The sequence below is a fragment of the Palaemon carinicauda genome, chromosome 19 (genome assembly GCF_036898095.1).
Source record: "Palaemon carinicauda isolate YSFRI2023 chromosome 19, ASM3689809v2, whole genome shotgun sequence".
NCBI classification, from domain to species: domain Eukaryota; kingdom Metazoa; phylum Arthropoda; class Malacostraca; order Decapoda; family Palaemonidae; genus Palaemon; species Palaemon carinicauda.
This window is the reverse complement of record NC_090743.1, coordinates 13,721,612-13,744,218: the sequence shown is the minus strand read 5'-3', so window position 1 is coordinate 13,744,218 and position 22,607 is coordinate 13,721,612. Positions and strand designations below refer to the sequence as shown.

The 22,607-nt window shown below is 46.1% G+C and overlaps 3 protein-coding genes across 4 annotated transcripts in view; 1 reads left to right on the top strand and 2 right to left on the bottom strand.

Moving 5' to 3' along the window:
* Positions 1-22,607, top strand: part of LOC137658448 (uncharacterized) — a 413,371-nt gene that overhangs the window by 160,322 nt on the left and 230,442 nt on the right. The gene's annotated exons all lie outside the window — the stretch shown is intronic.
* Positions 1-22,607, bottom strand: part of LOC137658451 (uncharacterized) — a 306,842-nt gene that overhangs the window by 98,120 nt on the left and 186,115 nt on the right. The window lies entirely within an intron of this gene.
* The window catches only part of LOC137658452 (platelet-activating factor acetylhydrolase IB subunit alpha2-like), a 47,094-nt gene that overhangs the window by 6,970 nt on the left and 17,517 nt on the right, over positions 1-22,607 (bottom strand). Inside the window, exons 3-4 of the mRNA XM_068393179.1 lie at positions 21,792-21,914; positions 5,698-5,799 (exon numbers count right to left, since the gene is read on the bottom strand). Of these exons, the coding sequence (XP_068249280.1) occupies positions 5,698-5,799; positions 21,792-21,914 (225 nt within the window). The remainder of the gene's footprint in view (positions 1-5,697; positions 5,800-21,791; positions 21,915-22,607) is intronic.

Below are 22,607 nucleotides of genomic sequence, written 5' to 3'. Positions count from 1 at the left end.
CAAATACTGTAAGAATGCCAAAAGTCATTTGGAATATCAATTATATAGCATCACTGTCACAAAATGACCAAGTAAAAAACATAACCAGTATAAAACCCAAAAGAATATGCAGAAGAAAAATGAGGCAGCTCTAACGAGTCATAACCTCAGCCCAGTATTAACATTGCTTACAGCAAACTTCTTGTCAAGCTCAAGCATCTTAGTTATGGTGTGCATCTGCAGTTTGCAATAAATTTAGAAAAAAAAAAAAAAAAAAACAATGAAACCTAATCACGTCATCAGAATGTCTGAGGTTTGATAGAAAATAAACATTTCAATTAATAGAACCCACAAAGGTACTGCTTTAGGACTTTGATTTTAATTTACATTGCGCTGAAACTAGCATAATACAGTGATTGGCACAGAAATGGCCTATCTCTCTTTAGAATGCCTCACCTCCACTCAGCATCCTTAAAAATTATGGTACTATATATCACAAATAGTTTTGTCAAACTCTGATGATTTATTTTTCGACCAAAATATATTAATTCAATATACAGTAATACCTCTCGACACGAAAGTTTCTGTATACGAAAAGAGATATGAAGATCTTTTCACCTCATGTTACGAAAAAACCCTCATGACACCTAATGAAATTTGACTGGCTGCCAAAAAATAATTTTCAAATTTATACGCTGCAAAACTGAAAACTCGCAAGCATCGTCCTTGCTATCCTGTCGTCTGATGGAAAGGCATTGGAGAGTGGTGTCTATAATCATGCCTAAGTATACCAATCTTTGAGTGGGAAGCAGAGAGGACTTCTCGAGATTTACCATGATCCCCAGATACTGGCAAAGTCTCAGAAGTTTGTCTCGGTGTTGAAGAAGGGTTGACACCGAGTCTGCTAGGATTAGCCAGTCGTCCAGATAACGGAGGGGACGGATGCCAATCCCGTGTGCCCAAGATGATACTTGGGTGAACACTCTGGTGAAGACTTGTGGTGCCGGGGAAAGACCGAAGCACGGCACCTTGAACTGGTATACTGTACTGTATTCTGTTGTCCACGCTGAATCTTAAGTACTTCCTTGACGACGGATGGACTGGGATCTAGAAGTACACTCCTTTAGGTCCAGTGTGCACATGAAGTCTTGCGGTCTTATTGCTAGTCTGACCGTGTCTGCCGTCTCCATGCTGAACGGAGTTTGTTTGACAAACTTGTTCAGAGCTGAGAGGTCGATGACTGGTCTCCAGCCTCCAGACGCCTTCTTTACAAGAAAGAGTCGACTGAAGAAGCCTGGGGATCCGTCGAGGACCTCTTGGAGAGCGCCCTTCTTAAACAGGGTCTGGACTTCTGCCCGAAGGGCTTGCCCCCTTGCCGATCCCATGGCAAGGGAGTTCAATGACACTGGATTCGTGGTCAGGGGAGTAGAGATGTTATGAACGGGACGCGATATCCTAGACTGATCACGGAGATTGTCCAGGAATTGGCCCTGAGTTGCTGCCACCTGTTTGCGCAACTCTGTAGGCATCCCCCCCCCCCCTGGTGGAAATGCAGGGGGACTGCCTATCCTAGCGTTTGCAGCCTCGGCTGCTCCTTCTAAGATTTTTACCTCCCATGGAGAACTTTTTGCCTTTCCTGTCTTTGACAGGAAAGGGCTTACACACCATTGTCTTCGCTGCAGTTGTTGTCGTAGTGGTCTTGGTTGGACGGGACTGCTGTTGTGCTGGAGGTTTATAGGGCTTGGATGTTAAAGCCCTATGGAGGAGGGAGTCTTGATGGGACTTCCTCCACCTCTCAGCAGCTGGTTCCACATCCTTAGGCTCGAACAGAACAGACCCCTCTATGGATGAATGTCTGAGCCTATTGATCTCATCGCTAAGGACCTTCTGATGGAATCTCTCAGCTACTGCATCCCGACGTTTCAAGATGGTATTTGCCCACAAGTTCGAGACTTGGTGGGCAAGAAACTCGATCGCGCCAGTACCTGAGAGAAGGAAGGTTTCCATAGCTTTCCTGGTATGTTCCTTGGAGAAATCCTCAAATCGTATCAGGATACCTAAGGTTCCCAACCAGATATCAAGCCACGAAGTAGCTTGCATAGCACACTTCGCGACCTTCTCCTGGTTGAGGATCTTGGCTGCCGAGAATGAGACCTGCCGGTTGGAGAGTCTCTCAAGAGGGACTCCCCTGGTTAGCTCTTCCAGCGAGTGGTGAAGTGGAGGAGCTGAACAAGGCTCCTCCAGGATCTCGAAGTACCTCCTCTGCTGTACACGAGGAGGTGGGAGGAGCTTGTTCGTGGTACCGGAATGGTTGGAGGAGGACATCTCGTAGAGCTGATGGGCGATCTTGTCCCTGGTACTCTTTACCCCTTGAGACCAGGGCAGGGCTGCACTGGTCTTAAGAGGGGTTTTGAGTACCAGAGACGTGGTCTAGGACCATGTCTTTGCCCTCTCAAGGAGGGATCTCCGGGTCGGAAAACCCGTTGAGAACCCTCATTAGAGTCAGAACCTGCCAAAATGCGTGTTCTGACTTCTGCTGGTCTCCTGTTGTAGGACTTGCAGCAAAGTCTCCTTTTATCCCCAAAGATTCTTCTTGGGGAGAGTCGCAGACATTCCACGAGTGGCTGGCTGGCTCCATCCTAGCCCTAATGGAGGACATTGGCAATGTTTTGGAGTCTTTAGATTCCTTCCGGGGAAGGATGTAAGACTCCAACATTGATGAGCGTGGCATGTCCCTTCTATTCCCGGACTGTGAGGAACTCTCGGTCTCGGCGTGAAGAGAGGTTTCCTCCATTAGTGCGATGGGGGAAAATCTCTCTTCACGTGGTTCCCTTGGTGACGGGAGATCTTCGTCTCAAAGGGATGAAGAGTTAGTCCGAGAAATAGGAGGAACTTGCCTTGATGGTCTGATTGGAGTGAGTTTCGCCCTCGGGGAAATAAACGCATCCAGAACTCCTCTTTTCCCCCTTCAAAGGGGTAGAGGAAGCCATGGTTCCGTGTCCCAGATCAGAGAGGACAGGCTTGAAAGCCTGGGTTACGGCTCTGATCTGGGCTGTTGGCTGACAGACGCACTGTCAGACATACCCCCTGAAGGGAAAGGGACCGAAGGATCCCTGGGAGGAGTTACTGAAATGGGTGGGTTCGCCTTAGGAAGTAGCTTTGGGATCCTGAACCCCTCTGCATGTTTCCCTTCTCCCACAATGCGCGGTGGTATGCGCTTGCGGGGAGGGGAATGAGGCAATGGCAATCTTGCCGGACATCGTTCTTTGTGGTGCGCAGGCACGCGCGCAGGAGAATATTGGCGCTCGCGCGAGGGAGACTTGGCACGCGCGCGCAGGAGACTGTTGGCGCGCGAGCGCGGGAGAATATTCGCGCCGGTACGCAGGAGAGCGTTCGCGTGCGTCTGTCAAAGAATTAGGGCGCGCACGCAGGAGAACGTCTCCGAGCGCGCGGGCGCCCAGTAGAATCATGATGGGCGCCCGGGAGAATGTTGGCACGCGTCTTTAGGAGAGAGAGGGCGCGCGTGCGCGTGTCTCTGTGAGTGCATGCAGGAGAAAGATGGCGCGCAGGTGGGCGCGAGGCTGGTGAGCGCTGGCGCGCCGGTAAAAGATGGCGAGCAGGTGAGGGCAACAGGGTTGTTGCCTCACATACGAACTTGCGGGCAGGCGAGTGATGGCGCGCAGGTTTTGACTGGCTCGTAAGATGGCACTCAGGAGAGCGTGATGTGGGGCGTACATGTTGGCACGCAGGAGAGCGCTGTTGCACAGGAGAACGTTGGCGCGTAGGTGACCATTGGCGCATAGGTGAATGCTGGCACGCAGGTGGGCGCTGGTGCGTAGGAGATCGTGGGCGCGTAGGCGCAGGGCGCGACGGTGCAGGAGAGCCCTGGCGCGCAGGAGATTGTTGGCGCGTGTGTGCATGTGGGCGTGCATGGTAGAACTCTGGTCAAGTTGACGCGTAAGTGCATGTTGACGCGTAAGCGCGTGAGGTTGTTGCCCTTCGTAAGGGCGAGGAAGATGGGTGGTGCCCCGCAGTGTTGGGGCCTGACTAGCTGCTAATGAGCGCTGGTCAGGTTGCATGGTGCACGGTACATTGGCGCGCAATAGCGCGCTCAGGAGGAGCCTTGTTAGGCCCATGCAGGAACGGTGATGGAAGGTTGGCAGGTCTGTCGGATGGATGGTCAACGTGTCCTTTAAAAGGACGACCATCCCTCAAAGGATATCGCGATCGATCTGCAGAGAGGTCTAGGACCGAAGTCACAAGACTGGTTGAAGGTGCAGTGATGGACAATCGATCTAGAGGCTCCTCTGCAGGGGACTGCATACACGACCTTGAACCAAAGAGGCGCCTCCTCACCGCAGGTGAAGGAAGGCCTCTAAGGCAAAGAGAAAGGTGAACCTTCCGACCAATGCGCCCTCTGGAGGCCGTTGGATCAGCAAGCTGACCATCAGCAGTCCTCAGAAGAGGAGTCTCTGTAAGTGAACTCCCCCAAGGAGAAGAAACACTAGGAGGAGAGACTGATGATGAACTTAGTTTCCCCCTCGGAGGATAGTCAAGAACGGGGGAAACTAAGCCGTCAGCTACCGTAGAGTGTGGAGTGGCAGAGGAGATGGGTGACGCCGCATGAGACACCTCTGACACAACAACGTCGACAAGTGTCAGGGGATCTACCTCTGACGGTGACGATGAATGCTTGACAGAAGCACCCAGGCAGATGTAATCAAGCAAAACCTCCTTGGAGGGCGAACCCGTGAGCTCCAAGGAGGACCAAATCTGGAAAACAGAAGTTAGTAACACGGCCTCCCCCGGGGGAAAGGTGGAGCTGCTTCGCTAGGGGAAGCAACGTCATCTCTCGAGACCCGAGGTTGGAGAGAAATAATTCGGTCTACGCTATTACTCGACAGTCTCTCAAAAGAGACCGACCGAGGAGGAGCTTCGGAAGAGGTTTGGGAGACGGAAGAAGAGGCCTCGAGTTTTTCTTCCTTTGAAGCAACCTTCGAAGGAGAAACATCCCGCTTGGACTTCTTCTGCCGTCGCGAAAACTGCTTCCACTGGGAGGAAGACCACTCCCTACACTTGTTGACACATCACACCGTTGGCCTCTGCAAGAAGGACAAAGGGCGTGAGGATCGGTCTCGACTGCCGACATGAATGTTCCACAGGGGCGGTCGGGAAGTCCAGGGCAGCTGCGCATGGTCACAGAAGCCAACTTCACACACACAGACTAAGAGAAAAGAAAAAGCAAAAAGCATTAATGGCTGCCAATTGTTGGCGAGGATGAAGAGCGGCAACGTTCATTCACCATCCGAGCTGAAAGCAAAGTGAGCTCAATCACAGGTGTGTGAGGTGGATCAGTAGCAAGCTACCCTCCCTACCCTCGCTAACTAGCGGTGTGGGTAGTTAACCCTCGTTAAAAATTAATGGCTCGTCATTTCAGCTACTCCGAAAGTAATACCCCTATTAAATAGCGTGGTTTGTATTCCAGTTACGGAACAAAGAGAAATTTAGATTCATACTGAGGGAACAATTTCCCCAAGTTCGAGAGGCCTCTTCCCCGTCACCAAGTTTCAGCACGGGAATGATATGCCGTGCTGAAGCATTCTCTCATTAAGAGGGAGATATATCAGTGACATGCTTTCGAGATGATTTTGCAAAGGTCTTAAAAATTATGAAATGGTATTTCCTATGTGCAAATAACAACATAACTAGAAAACCCACCTGGCATAAATCAACTTTCTTGACAGCTTCTTTTATTAATTCATTAATTTCTCTATTTTTCTCTCGAAGAGGGTTGGGCTTTTCTCCTCGAGGCAGTAAAGTCTAGAAAAAAAGGAGAAAAACCATAAGTAATAGGTAGATAGCGTAAACCATTTTGTATATTAGATCAGTTACTAAGTCTTTATAATACAATATTTAATAAAAATAAAGAAAATTGTCCAATTAACTATAATAAATAAAAATACAAAATACTAATGACCTCAAAACACAATCCATTTACATCCCAACTTCAATTATGCAGCCTTTGTATTCTTTACCTGTCAAAACTTTCCTTTACTGTATATGGTTACAGGTGAAATTAATTTTGGCCAATGTCTTCAGCTTTGTTTCAATTTCTGTCTTAATACTCATCTGAAATAGGTCTTAATCTAAGATCTTTCCCTACAATTTCAGGGGCATTATTATTGATTTTGGGTACATTGCTTACATAAATTGATTAGCTGATCCTCATCTATTATAATCACATGTCTAAATTACCTTTATGATACAAAACCCTAAAATTAAAATATTATCATATTTGATTTGAAAAATACTAAAATGTGTAGGATTCTACTCTAAAATCTTCTAACTCTTATACCTTAAACATCAGAATGCTGAAGAAATATAATGATTTCCTAGATGTCAAAAATTTATGGTGAACTTCAATGAGAAGTTTAGTGCTTGGGGGAATTTTTTTAGTAGAGGTAATTCCTTTACATCTGGCCATTCCAATATAGCATCAACATCCCTGGTGAGACTTCCAAACTGGTGCCAATTTCTATTATCATTAAGGCTCTTATCAAAAACTTTTGTGCATGCTTTGTGTGAGAATTGTATATTCAAACATTTACCTACTCTAATAAAATCATTATAATTTTTTTTCCTATCTAACTTACTCCCATTCAACAATTGGGGGAATCTCACTATTTGCATCATGAACACTTTTACTAATGTTAAAACTTAAACAATTTATCCCATCATCCTTTTTTCATAAATATTCATTGGCATTTGTCCAAAGATTTTTTTGCCCATCCTTCTGGGAATAGACGTGAAATCGATAACCTAAACATACTATTCTTTATGAAGTCCTGTGAGCAAGAAGTTTTTAAGTACATACATACATATACCAAGGCACTTCCCCCAATTTCGGGGGGTAGCCGACATCAACAAATGAAACAAAAACAAAAAAGGGGACCTCTACTCTCTACGTTCCTCCCAGCCTAACAAGGGACTCAACCGAGTTCAGCTGGTACTGCTAGGGTGACACAGCCCACCCTCCCCCGTTATCCACCACAGATGAAGCTTCATAATGCTGAATCCTCTACTGCTGCTACCTCCACGGTCATCTAAGGCATCGGAGGAAGCAGCAGGGCCTACCGGACCTGCGTCACAATCGCTCGCCATTCATTCCTATTTCTAGCATGCTCTCTTGCCTCTCTCACATCTATCCTCCTATCACCCAGAGCTTCCTTCACTCCATCCATCCACCCAAACCTTGGCCTTCCTCTTGTACTTCTCCCATCAACTCTTGCATTCATCACCTTCTTGTATCATGACAGTGTCCTTAACAGTTTCATTTTATCATCTATTTGACATTTATTTGGGATCCAGTCAAGGAAGCAACATGATGTTCAGCAATTATGTAATTTCCTTTTATGATAGTAATCTAAGCTTGAATGATTCTCTAATTATCAAGTTGACTGTGGGCTGTAACTCAATTTAGTTTAATCAAATTACACTACTGAAGATGAGACCTAGGTTGCAAATATTTGAGAATCATCTCATTGGATATGTGCAAATTTAGTTCTTTCCTGAACTTAGGAAAATTTCACCAAAAGCCTTTAAATCCCTCCTACTAATGATGAAGAAGTTAATATTTCTATTAATTTCATCTATTCTTGTTATCTTTTTTCTATATGATTTTTTCTTATGTTTAGTAACTTTTTTTAAACTTTTTACCTCGCGTGAGGATTGGGGTCTGGAATATATAAATCCCATTAACATTTCTTCCTAAGAGGTAAACAAACTAAAGTGACCTAACAACCCACTGCAACTATTCAAGTTCAACCTCTAAATTTCCATTGCAACAAGTTTTTTTAACATGAAGTAGATGGCAAAAAAATTTGTAAATAAAGGGTAGACAAAGTTTAAATGGCCACGTAGAATACTATTCTGTAGTGTTATTGTCCGAATGCATCACACGCTAAATTGACCACGATAAAACATGTTATTTTCATTAGTAAAATAAATTTTTGAATATACTTACCCGATGATCATGTAGCTGTCAACTCTGTTGCCCGACAGAAATCTACGGTCGGGATACGCCAGCGATCGCTATACAGGTGGGGGTGTATACAACAGCGCCATCTGTGGTCAGGTACTCCAGTACTTCTTGTGAACACCACCTCAATTTTTTCCTCGGTCCACTGGTTCTCTATGGGGAGGAAGGGTGGGTCAATTAAATCATGATCATCGGGTAAGTATATTCAAAAATTTATTTTACTAATGAAAATAACATTTTTCAATATTAATCTTACCCGATGATCATGTAGCTGATTCACACCCAGGGTGGTGGGTGGAGACCAGCATACATGTTAACAAAGAAGCTAAGTATCCCGTATTTCATTTTATTAGTTATTCAAAAATAACATAAAATAAATAAGTACCTGGTAAGGAAGACGACTTGAACCATTACTCTGCCTTTATTAAGTACGTCTTCCTTACTGAGCGTAGCGGTCCTCTTAGGATGCTGAACGACTCTTAGGTGCTGAAGTATAAAGGGCTGCAACCCATACTAAAGGACCTCATCACAACCTTTAACCTCGGCGCTTCTCAAGAAAGAATTGACCACCCGCCAAATCAACAAGGATGTGGAAGGCTTCTTAGCCGACCGTACAACCCATAAAAAGTATTCAAGAGAAAGGTTAAAACGGTTATGGGATTATGGGAATGTAGTGGCTGAGCCCCCGCCTACTACTGCATTCGTTGCTACGAATGGTCCCAGGGTGTAGCAGTTCTCGTAAAGAGACTGGACATCTTTGAGATAGAATGATGCGAACACTGACTTGCTTCTCCAATAGGTTGCATCCATAACACTCTGCAGAGAACAGTTCTGTTTGAAGGCCACTGAAGTAGCCACAGCTCTCACTTCATGTGTCCTTACCTTCAGCAAAGCAAGGTCTTCTTCCTTCAGATGAGAATGTGCTTCCCTAATCAGAAGCCTGATTAGTAAGAAACTGAGTTCTTAGACCTTGGAAGAGAAGGCTTCTTGATAGCACACCATAAGGCTTCTGATTGTCCTCGTAAAGGTTATGACCTTTTTAGATAGTACCTAAGAGCTCTAACTGGGCAAAGTACTCTCTCCAGTTCGTTTCCCACCAAGTTGGACAGGCTTGGGATCTCGAACGACTTAGGCCAAGGACGAGAAGGAAGCTCGTTTTAGCAAAAAACCGAGCTGCAAGGAACATGTAGCCGTTTCAGATGTGAAAACTATGTTCCTGCTGAAGGCGTGGATCTCACTTACTCTTTTAGCTGTTGCCAAGCACACGAGGAAAAGAGTTTTTAATGTGAGGTCCTTAAAAGAGGCTGATTGGAGAGGTTCAAATCTTGATGACATAAGGAACCTTAGGACCACGTCTAGATTCCAGCCTGGAGTGGACAACCGACGTTCCTTTGAGGTCTCAAAAGACCTAAGGAGGTCCTGTAGATCTTTGTTGGTGGAAAGATCCAAGCCTCTGTGGCGGAAAACCGCTGCCAACATACTTCTGTAACCCTTGATCGTAGGAGCTGAAAGGGATCTTACGTTCCTTAGATGTAACAGGAAGTCAGCAATCTGGGTTACAGTGGTACTGGTTGAGGAAACTGGATTGGCCTTGTACCAGCTTCGGAAGACTTCCCCTTTAGACTGATAGACTCTGAGAGTGGATGTCCTCCTTGCACTGGCAATCGCTCTGGCTGCCTCCTTCGAAAAGCCCCTAGCTCTTGAGAGTCTTTCAATAGTCTGAAGGCAGTCAGACGAAGAGCGTGGAGGATTGGGTGTACCTTCTTTACGTGAGGTTGACGTAGAAGGTCCACTCCTAGAGGAAGAGTCCTGGGAATGTCGACCAGCCATTGCAGTACCTCTATGAACCATTCTCTCGCGGGCCAGAGGGGAGCAACCAACGTCAGCCGAGAGGCGAACTTCTGAAGTACCCTGTTGACAATCTTGAACGGCGGGAATGCATACAGGTCGAGATGGGACCAATCCAGCAGAAAAGCATCCACGTGAACTGCTGCTGGGTCTGGAATCGGAGAACAATACAACGGGAGCCTCTAGGTTATCGAGGTAGCGAACAGATCTATGGTTGGCTGACCCCACAGGGCCCAAAGTCTGCTGCAAACATTCTTGTGAAGGGTCCACTCTGTGGGGATGACCTGACCCTTCCGGCTGAGGCGATCTGCCATGACATTCATATCGCCCTGAATGAACCTCGTTACCAGCGTGAGCTTTCGATCTTTTGACCAGATGAGGAGGTCCCTTGCGATCTAGAACAACTTCCACGAATGAGTCCCTCCCTGCTTGGAGATGTAAGCCAAGGCTGTGGTGTTGTCAGAGTCCACCTCCACCACCTTGTTAAGCTGGAGGGACTTGAAGTTTATCAAGGCCAGATGAACCGCCAACAGCTCCTTGCAATTGATGTGAAGTGTCCTTTGCTCCTGATTCCATGTTCCCGAGCATTCCTGTCCGTCCAAAGTCGCACCCCAGCCCGTGTCTGATGCGTCCGAGAAGAGACGGCGGTCGGGTTTCTGAACAGCCAAAGGTAGACCTTCCTTGAGAAGAAAGCTGTTCTTTCACCACGTTAGAGTAGACCTCCTCTCTTCGGAAACAGGAACTGAGACCGTCTCTAGCGTCATGTCCTTTATCCAGTGAGCAGCTAGATGATACTGAAGGGGGGGAGGTGGAGTCTCCCTAACTCGATGAACAGGGCCAGCATTGAAAGTGTCCCTGTTAGACTCATCCACTACCTGACTGAGCATCGGTTCCTTCTCAGCATGCTCTGGATGCATTCTAGGGCTTGGTAGATTCTTGGGGCTGACGGAAAAGCCCGAAAAGCTCGACTCTGAAGCTCCATACCCAGGTAGACAAAGGTCTGGGATGGGACGAGCTGGGACTCCTCTAAATTGACCAGGAGGCCCAGTTCCTTGGTCAGATCCATAGTCCATCTGAGATTCTCCAGACAGCGACGACTTGTGGGAGCTCTTAAAAGCCAGTCGTCTGACGGAGCCGGACACAAGATCATGGTACTGCTGCACAGTCTGTGAACTGTCAACCATGGGGAAGCGAGGAAGTACAGCGACAACCCGAAACTGTCTAGACTGTCTGGGTAGTACAGACAACTCCTTATCGGGTTGCTGAGGTTGCCGCACTGCGTCACAACAAGTCCCCTCTGCTGGTTGTTGAACGTCTTCCCAGTGACACACTGACTCCGTAAACAAAAAATCCTCTAACAAGAACTAAGCTTGGACTGCATGTCTTGCAACAAAGCTCAAGGTCTATGGGAGCAGGTGTGGCAACAGACGGGGTTAGCGACTGATGCGGAACCATTACCCTCCCTGGAAGCATGTTATGCTTAAATAAAAGTCCATAGGAGGCTAAGCAGCTTAAGGCTCCTCTCCAAATGACAGAGTCCTCAAGGGAATATCAGAAGGAGGGAGAATAGCACTTTCTCATCTACAGGAACCATATCCGAGAAAAGCTAAGTTCTCTCAGTGAGGGTTTCACTGGTGCAAAAGCAGCAGACCAGAAGGCAACGTTATGAAACTGCTTGACAGTCTTGTGAGTTGGCAACAACCAAAGATGTGTGACTGAGGAGCATGCGGTAAGGTATGCAGAGCATGCTGTAAGGTATGCAGAGCATGCTGTAAGGAATGCAGAGCATGTTGTAAGGTATGCAGAGCATGCTGTATGCAGAGCATGCTGTATGCAGAGCATGCTGTAAGGTATGCAGAGCATGCTGTAAGGAATGCAGAGCATGCTGTATGCAGAGCATGCTGTAAGGTATGCAGAGCATGCTGTAAGGTATGCAGAGCATGCTGTATGTAGAGCATGCTGTAAGGTATGCAGAGCATGTTGCATGGTATGCGGCTTATGCTGCATGGGATGAGGCTCATGCTGCATGGGATGAGGCTCATGCTGCATGGGATGAGGCTCATGCTGCATGGTATGAGGCTCATGCTGCATGGGATGAGGCTCATGCTGCAAGGGATGAGGCTCAGGCCGCATGGGTTGAGGAGGATGCCGCATAGAATGAGGCTCCTGCCTCATGGGTTGAGGAGGTTGCCGCATAGCATGAGGCTCCTGCCTCATGGGTTGAGGAGGATGCCGCATAGCATGAGGCTCCTCATAGCATGAGGCTCCTGCCTCATGGGTTGAGGAGGATGTCGCATAGCATGAGGCTCCTCATAGCATGAGGCTCCTGCCTCATGGGTTGAGGAGGATGCCGCATAGCATGAGGCTCCTGCCTCATGGGTTGAGGAGGATGCCGCATAGCATGAGGCTCCTGCCTCATGGGTAGAGGAGGTTGCCGCATAGCATGAGGCTCCTGCCTCATGGGTTGAGGAGGATGCCACATAGCATGAGGCTCCTGCTTCATGGGTTGAGGAGGTTGCCTCATAGTGCTGGAACCCGGCAACTCCCGATGCGGCAACTCACGCATGAAAGCAGGAGGCGCAGCAAGAACATGCGTCTGGCAGGGTGGACTGCGCATCGGAGGTGGAGCTCTCACAGGTGGAGGGTGGGAGCAGGCAGCCGCAGTATCTGCTGAGCGCACAACCTCGGCGGGTTGTAGGTTAACAGGCTGCATTGTCAACCTTCCAGCATGATACTCCTGTATGAAGGAGCAAGCTGAGACTGTATAGTCTGCAGCATGGACCACTAGGGTCTATGAAAGACAACAACAAACGGAGCTACTGTCCGTTGAGACTGAGGGTCTAAAACAGCTGGTGCGGCAACAGACGGAGTTACTGCCTGTTGCGGTACCACCTTGCCTCTCTGGGAGGTGTGCAGTTGTCGTACTGCAGCAAGTCCGAACTGACCCAGTGGCAGTGGCTACACCTAGGAGTTGGACTTGCGCGGAAGGGACCGACTTGCACTTAAAAGCTGCAAGATTTGGTCCATGGTTTCTGCAAGAAACCTCTTCCGCAGACGAGGAATAAATGGGCTCTCTCGTCTTTGTGTGGGTGGGGTGATATCGTCGGCTACGTGAGTGGATACACCCGAAACCACGGAGGGAAACGTCTGTTCGTCGATCAAGGCCTGATGAACCCATAAGTCCTTCGACATTACTTCTCCCCTGGGCTTGGGAGCTTGTAAGAGGTCCCAGACTAGGCGAACAACTGGCACGAACAGACGAACCCTCGAACGCAACACTGTAACACTTTGCGCTTATCACTTTATCACTTTTGATTTTCTGTTTGCACTTATTTCACTGAACTCGAAACTTTAAGTGGTTTGTACCTGAAACACGCAATTCTATCCTTCATTAAAAGTTAGTAATTGCGAAAACAGTATTACAATGTAACAGAAAAACATAATGAAAGATAAAGAATTCAGTGGCTGGAAAAAGAGACTAAACACTAGATCAAATAAACTACGTTTAAAATCTCTCACTGCATAAAGCCTGGGAACAAGAATAAAACTCTAGAAACGTTTACCTTCTTCCCCTAAAGAGACTAGGGAGAAGAGCAAAAACGATAACAACGTTACCCGCTTGAACGAAACGTTTATCCTCCTCTCTCTCTCTCCGTCTCTATCTCTCTCTCTCTTGACTTAGAACCTGAGAGATGAGCCCAATTATATATATCGTTAAAACATATTATTGTTAAAGGAAAAAAAAAAAAAAAAACTGAAAGATTTCCCAAATAAAAAGTTCCTTTATTAGAATTAAAACCATTTAAGCTAAGAAAGAATGAACAAAACGCTAGAATCGGTTTACTCTTACTGCAACGTGAAACCGTGAATACTCTCTCTCTATTGTAACGATAGAGCGCAAGTTGAACGTTCTGAACGTCAACAACTGCGGAGACAAAACAAAACGTTAGTTCAACTTTGAAAACAGTACGAGACTATCAAAGAAATTCTTTCAAAAACATTAAAATAGCATAAAATCTTAACAGGTAAAAACGATATGACGGGCTCAATGTTAATTAACTTCGGTTCCAAGAAAAGACCGCCTACTATTAGGAAAGGTCGCATATAAACAAACATAAAAATTAATTTTTATAAGTTTATAATAAAAGGAAGTTAATCGAAGAGGCCTATAAAAGGCGGAGAGATATAAAATAAATCTATAACTTTGTTAAGCAAAATTAAGAAAGAGAGTCTATACTCTCTTCGACACCAACACTTCCGTCTAAGGGAAGGGTCGGCCATTTAAAAGTGAAAGAGAGTTCATACTCTCTTCGTCACCAAAATTAAATCAAATTAATTCCAAAAACTTGCTAAGCTAATGTTAAAGCTTCCTGAATAGCGAAGGCTAAACTCTAGAGCAAATACATCACCAAATCGTGAACAATAACTCCAGAATCAACAGCGTATCCAAGTAGGTCTAGCCGGTGGCACGACAGAGGAAAAATTGAGGTGGTGTTGACAAGAAGTACTGGAGTACCTGACCACAGATGGCGCTGTTGTGTACACCCCCACCTGTATAGCGATCGCTGGCGTATCCCGACCGTAGATTTCTGTCGGGCAACAGAGTTGACAGCTACATGATCATCGGGTAAGATTAATATTGAAAATAATCTGTTCCCCTTTCATAAATATGATTACAATATTGTGTTTACAATAATGAATCTAAAGAAAACTAACAGCGAATCCCTTGACTTTCAAGATAACTAACACTAACCATTAAACATTACTACAAAGATTACATAAGTTCTAAAAATGTTATTTTCATTAGTAAAATAAATTTTTGAATATACTTACCCGATAATCATGTAGCTGTCAACTCTGTTGCCCGACAGAATTCTATGGAGGGATACGCCAGCTATCACAATACTAGAAGGGGGTGTTCTTACCAGCGCCACCTGTGGCCAGGTACTCAAGTACTTCTTGTTGACACCTCCTCAATTATTCCTCGGTCCCACTGGTTCTCTATGGGGAGGAAGGGAGGGTCAATTAAATCATGATTATCGGGTAAGTATATTCAAAAATTTATTTTACTAATGAAAATAACATTTTTCAATATTAAACTTACCCGATAATCATGTAGCTGATTCACACCCAGGGGGGTGGGTGAAAACCAGTGTACAAGATTAAAGGATAGCTAAGTATCCCATATTTCATATAACAGTTATCTCAAATAACAATGAAATAATAAGTACCTGGTAAGGAAGTCGAATTGAACCGTTACTCTGTCTCTTTTTTAAGTTCGTCTTCCTTACTGAGCGCAGCGTTCCTCTTGGAGGCTGAATCAACCCAAAGGTGCTAAAGTATACAGGGCTGCAACCCATACTAAAGGACCTCATCACAACCTTTAACCTCGGCGCTTCTCAAGAAAGAATTGACCACCCGCCAAATCAACAAGGATGTGGAAGGCTTCTTAGCCGACCGAACAACCCATAAAAAGTATTCAAGAGAAAGGTTAAAAAGTTATGGAATTATGGGAATGTAGTAGCTGAGCCCTCGCCTACTACTGCATTCGTTGCTACGAATGGACCCAGGGTGTAGCAGTACTCGTAAAGAGACTGGACATCTTTGAGATAGAATGATGCGAACACTGACTTGCTTCTCCAATAGGTTGCATCCATAACACTCTGCAGAGAACGGTTCTGTTTGAAGGCCACTGAAGTAGCCACAGCTCTCACTTCATGTGTCCTTACCTTCAGCAAAGCAAAGTCTTCTTCCTTCAGATGAGAATTTGCTTCTCTAATCAGAAGCCTGATGTAGTAAGAAACTGAGTTCTTAGACATTGGTAGAGAAGGCTTCTTGATAGCACACCATAAGGCTTCTGATTGTCCTCGTAATGGTTTTGACCTTCTTAAATAGTACTTAAGAGCTCTAACAGGGCAAAGTACTCTCTCTAGTTCGTTCCCCACCATGTTGGACAGGCTTGGGATCTCGAACGACTTAGGGCAAGGACGGGAAGGAAGCTCGTTTTAGCCAAAAAAACCGAGCCGCAAGGAACATGTAGCCGTTTCAGATGTGAAACCTATGTTCCTGCTGAAGGCGTGGATCTCACTTACTCTTTTACCTGTTGCTAAGCACACGAGGAAAAGAGTTTCTAATGTGAGGTCCTTAAAAGAGGCTGATTGGAACGGTTCAAATCCTGATGACATTAGGAACCTTAGGACCACGTCTAGATTCCAGCCTGGAGTGGACAACCGACGTTCCTTTGAGGTCTCAAAAGACCTAAGGAGGTCCTGTAGATCTTTGTTGGAGGAAAGATCCAAGCCTCTGTGGCGGAAAACCGCTGCCAACATACTTCTGTAACCCTTGATCGTAGGAGCTGATAGGGATTTTACGTTCCTTAGATGTAACAGGAAGTCAGCAATCTGGGTTACAGTGGTACTGGATGAGGAAAACTGCATTGGCCTTGCACCAGCTTCGGAAGACTTCCCATTAAGACTGATAGACTCTGAGAGTGGATGTCGTCCTTGCTCTGGCAATCGTTCTGGCTGCCTCCTTCGAAAAGCCTCTAGTTCTTGAGAGACTTTCGATAGTCTGAAGGCAGTCAGACGAAGAGCGTGGAGGTTTGGGTGTACCTTCTTTACGTGAGGTTGACGCAGAAGGTCCACTCTAGGAGGAAGAGTCCTGGGAAACGTCGACCAGCCATTGCAGTACCTCGGTGAACCCTTCTCTCGCGGGTCAGAGGGGAGCAACCAACGTCAACCGTGTCCCTTTGTGAGAGGCGAACTTCTGAAGTACCCTGTTGACAATCTTGAACGGCGGGAATGCATACAGGTTGAGATGGGACCAATCCAGCAGAAAGGCATCCACGCGAACTGCTGCTGGGTCTGGAATCGGAGAACAATACAAGAGGAGCTTCTTGGTCATCGAGGTAGCGAATAGAACTATGGTTGGCAGACCCCACAGGGCCCAAAGTCTGCTGCAAACATTCTTGTGAAGGGTCCACTCTGTGGGGAAGACCTGACCCTTACGGCTGAGGCGATCTGCCATGACATTCATATCGCCCTGAATGAGCCTCGTTACCAGCGTGAGCTTTCGATCTTTGACCAAATGAGGAGGTCCCTTGCGATCTTGAACAACTTCCTCGAATGAGTCCCTCTCTGCTTGGAGATGTAAGCCAAGGCTGTGGTGTAGTCGGAGTTCACCTCCACCACCTTGTTAAGCTGGAGGGACTTGAAGTTTATCAAGGCCAGATGAACTGCCAACAACTCCTTGCAATAGATGTGAAGTGTCCTTTGCTCCTGATTCCATGTTCCCGAGCATTCCTGTCCGTCCAGTGTCGCACCCCAGCCCGTGTCCGATGCGTCCGAGAAGAGACGGTGGTCGGGGGTCTGAACAGCCAAAGGTAGACCTTCCTTGAGAAGAATGCTGTTCTTCCACCACGTTAGAGTAGACCTCATCTCTTCGGAAACAGGAACTGAGCCCGTCTCTAGCGTCATGTCCTTTATCCAGTGAGCAGCTAGATGATACTGAAGGGGGCGGAGGTGGAGTCTCCCTAACTCGATGAACAGGGCCAGCGATGAAAGTGTCCCTGTTAGACTCATCCCCTGCCTGACTAAGCATCGGTTCCTTCTCAGCATGCTCTGGATGCATTCTAGGGCTTGGAAGATCCTTGGGGCCGACGGACAAGTCCGAAAAGCTCGACTCTGAAGATCCATACCCAAGGAAACAATGGTCTGGGATGGAACGAGCTGAGACTCCTCAAAATTGACCAGGAGGCCCAGTTCCTTGGTCAGATCCATAGTCCATTTGAAAATCTCCAGACAGCGACGACTTGTGGGAGCTCTTAAAAGCCAGTCGTCTGACGGAGCCGGACACAAGATCATGATACTGCTGCACAGTCTGTAAACTGACAATCATGGGCAAGCGAGGAAGTACAGTGACAACCCGAATCTGTCTAGACTATCTGGGTCGTACAGACAACTCCTTAACGGGTTGCTGAGGTTGCCGCACTGCGTCACAACAAGTCCCTTCTGTTGGTTGTTGAACGTCTTCCCCGTGACACATTGACTCCGTAAACAAAAATCCTCTAACAAGGACTAAGCTTGGACTGCATGTCATGCAACACAGCTCAAGGTCTATGGGAGCAGGTGTGGTAACAGACGGGATTAGCGGCTGAAGTGGAACCATTACCTTCCCTGGAAGCATGTTATGCTTAAATAAAAGTCCATAAGAGGTTATGCAGCTAAAGGCTCCCTCCAAATGACAGAGTCCTCAAGGGAATATCAGAAGGAGGGAGAAAAGAACTTTCTCATCTACAGGGACCTTATCCTAGAAAAGCTAAGTTCTCTGAGTGAGGGTTCACTGGTGCAAAAGCAGCAGACTAGAAGGCAACGTTATGAAACTGCTTGACAGTCTAGTGAGTTGGCAACAACCCAAGATATGTTGAGAAGCATGCGGTAAGGTATGCAGAGCATGATGAATGCAGAGTATGCTGTATGCAGAGCATGCTGTATGTAGAGCATGTTGTATGCAGAGCATGCTGAATGCAGAGCATGCTGTATGCAGAGCATGTTGTATGCAGAGCATGCTGAATGCAGAGCATGCTGAATGCTGAGCATGTAGTAAGCAGAGCCTGCTGTAAGCAGAGCCTGCTGTAAGGAAAGCAGAGCGTGTGCATGGCGTTTAACATTTCTCAGAAATTCCATGACCAGTGCTAGAGTGCTTTATGCATGCTTGCATGGGGTTTAAAAATCAACATAATGTTTACCTTACATTCATAACTCATGATTCATATTTTTGCCATGGTTTGAAAATGGAGGTAAGGTATGCTGAACAGCAGAGTCAGAACGAGCTGGAACAACAACAGTGGAAGGTGCAGAAAGTTCCTGTTCCTGTGGTATGAGTGGAGCGTGAAGAGACCGAGGTTGCGCAGAACAAGGTAAAGTTCCCGCAAGCAGAGGTGTCTGAGGCGCAGGATCAGGGTGCACGGGTTGAGCTCGGTGCAGCAGCTGAGGAGACTGACTCACAGGTGGAAGAGGTTGTACCTCCACCGAGAGTTGCACCACCGGTGGAGCAGCCAGGGGAGGAGGAGGAAGAGTGGGGTAATCCTCCTGATCCCAAACCGAAGGTTGCCTTAAAGAAGGCTGAGGCTGAACAACACTGGGAACAGCGAACACAGAAAGAGGTTCAACATCGTACGCCTGGCAGATGGTGCTGCGACTGGGTGCAGCGAGTGCAGGCGGGTTGAGCACAGGCTGAACGGGTGCAGGGGAGGTGCAACACTCTCAGCCCGACACTCACACAACAGGTCCGAAAGCTGTGCTTGCATGGACTGTAGTAGAGTCCACAACATCGTACGCCTGGCAGATGGTGCTGCGACTGGGTGCAGCGAGTGCAGGCGGGTTGAGCACAGGCTGAAAGGGTGCAGGTGGAGGTGCAACACTCTCAGCCCGACACTCACGCAACAGGTCCGAAAGCTGTGCTTGCATGGACTGTAGTAGAGTCCACAACATCGTACGCCTGGCAGATGGTGTTGCGACTGGGTGCAGCGAGTGCAGGCGGGTGCAGCACAGGCTGAACGGGTGCAGCCGGTTGGTGCACCACCGGTGCAGGCGGGTGCAGCACAGGCTGAACGGGTGCAGGCGGTTGGTGCACCACCGGTGCAGGAGGAGGAGGAGGTGCAACACTCTCAGCACGACACTCACGCATCAGGTCCGAAAGCTGTGCTTGCATGGACTGTAGTAGAGTCCACAACATCGTACGCCTGGCAGGTGGTACTGCGATCAGGTGGAGCGAGCATAGGGGGGGGGAGTGTAGGCGCACTCTCAACCCGACAAACTGATGACTGAGGAGAGTCAGAGCTAACCCAATGACTGCATCCGGGTTGTTGAACTTTACTTCGTACGTCTGGTATAGGTCTGGACTTTACGTTTAAGAGGTCTTGAGACCTGAGACCAGCGTAACTCTGCCTTTATTTTCTCCTCTAAATCTCTTCTGCAGACGAGCAAAATAAGGGCTCAATCGTCTGCGGGTGGGAGTGACGGTCTCGGTAAGACACGCCCACAACCACCGAGGATACTTCTGTGCGCCGATCAAGGCCTGCCGAACCCTTATGCCCTTCGACATTGCTTCTCCCCTGGGCTTGGGAGCTTGCAAGAGGTCCCGGACTGGGAGGACGACTGGCGCGCACAAAAGTACCCTCACGCACTAATCACTTATCACTTTGATTTCTGTTTGCACTTATTTCACTGAACTCGAAACTTTAAGTGGTTTGTACCTGAAATACGCAATTCTATCCTTTCTCAAAGTTAGTAATTGCGAAAACAGAATTACAATGTAACAGAAAAATCTAATGAAAGATAATTCAGTGGTTGGAAAGAGACTAAACACTAGATCACTCTAGAAACGTTTAGTTTCTTCCCCTAAAGAGACTAGGGAGAAGAGCAAAAATCGATAATGACGTTACTCGTACGCCTGGCAGGCTTGAATGAAACGTTTATCCTCTTTCTCCCTCCGTCTCTATCTCTCTCTCTCTCTCTCTCTCTCTTGACTTAGAACCTGAGAGAAGAGCCCAATCATATATATCGTTAAAACATATTATTGTTAAAGGAAAAAACTGAAAAGTTCCTTTATTAGGATCAAAACCATTAAGTTAAGAAAGAATGAACAAAACGCTAGACACGGTTACTCTTACTGCAACGTGAAACCGTGAACATTCTTTCTCTATCGTAACGATAGAGTGCAAGTTGAACGTTCTGAACGTCAACAACTGCAGAGACAAAACAAAACGTTAGTTCAACTTTGAAAACAGTACGAGACTGTCAAAGAAAATCTTTCAAACTCTGTGGCGGAAATAGCATAATATGTTAACAGGTAAAACCGAAATGACAGGCTCAAAGTTTATTAACTTCGGTAAAAGACCGCCTACTATTAGGAAGGTCGAATATAAACAAATATAAAAATTAATTTTAATGAGTTTATAATAAAAGGAAGTTAATCGAAGAGGCCTATAAGAGGCGGAGAGATATAAAATAAATCTATAACTTTTGTTAAGCAAAATTAAGAAAGAGAGTCTATACTCTCTTAGACACCAACACTTCCGTCTAAGGGAAGGGTCGGCCATTGAAAGGTGAACGAGAGTACATACTCTCTCGTCACCATAATTAATCAAATTAATTCCAAAAGCTAACTAAGCTAATATAGAAGTTTCCAGTAAAGCGACAGCCGAAATCAAAGAGAAATACTTCACCAAAGTCGTGAAAATACTCCAAGAACATAAGCGTATCCTAGAACGTCTTGCCGGAAGCACGACAGAGGAATAATTGAGGAGGTGTCAACAAGAAGTACTTGAGTACCTGGCCACAGGTGGCGCTGGTAAGAACACCCCCTTCTAGTATTGTGATAGCTGGCGTATCCCTCCATAGAATTCTGTCGGGCAACAGAGTTGACAGCTACATGATTATCGGGTAAGTTTAATATTGAAAACATCCTTTTCTCTAACCTGTCTTTTTTAACCTCATTTTACAAATGCATTTCAAAAGCTATTCAAGTGGCGCTCTCTTATTTATTACCTGGGTAGCCAATGTAAAATTGTTAGCCAACCTAAAGTGCTCATTCACCAATTTTTCCCTACATCACATGTCTGAGGAATAGGCATATGTAAGCACATGTGGGTTTTATGTTTTGGCAAAAATGAGGAATATGTATGGTTCCAAACATTTTCAGTCTGCATCAAAATAAGTGACAAAAAATATTTAAAGTTCTTTTTAGGCTGTGTGTCCTGCCCGCCTCTTACTTTTGTTAAATACCAAAAAAATTGATGTCTCTGCTTTTATTAATAATGAGCCAAATTCACAAATAAAATATTCACGAAGTATATGCAAGTCAATTTTGAAAATTTACTAAATTGAAAATTACTTATACATTAGTAATATAAAATCATACGTACCAAAACAATGACATATGCCTGAGGTTGTTTTTCTCTTATTGCACGACATATTTCCATGATTCCTTCTGCAATTTCGGCTGCAGTATGTGAATGATTGTTGGTCCCTACTAGTACCACCACAGCCTGTAAACACAATGATGGAATAAAAATGTTATTTTCATTAGTAAAATAAATTTTTGAATATACTTACCCGATAATCATGTAGCTGTCAACTCCGTTGCCCGACAGAATTCTATGGAGGGATACGCCAGCTATCACAATACTAGAAGGGGGTGTACTTACCAGCGCCACCTGTGGCCAGGTACTCAAGTACTTCTTGTTGACACCTCCTCAATTATTCCTCGGTCCCACTGGTTCTCTATGGGGAGGAAGGGAGGGTCAATTAAATCATGATTATCGGGTAAGTATATTCAAAAATTTATTTTACTAATGAAAATAACATTTTTCAATATTAAACTTACCCGATAATCATGTAGCTGATTCACACCCAGGGGGGTGGGTGAAAACCAGTGTACAAGATTAAAGGATAGCTAAGTATCCCATATTTCATATAACAGTTATCTCAAATAACAATGAAATAATAAGTACCTGGTAAGGAAGTCGAATTGAACCGTTACTCTGTCTCTTTTTTAAGTTCGTCTTCCTTACTGAGCGCAGCGTTCCTCTTGGAGGCTGAATCAACCCAAAGGTGCTAAAGTATACAGGGCTGCAACCCATACTAAAGGACCTCATCACAACCTTTAACCTCGGCGCTTCTCAAGAAAGAATTGACCACCCGCCAAATCAACAAGGATGTGGAAGGCTTCTTAGCCGACC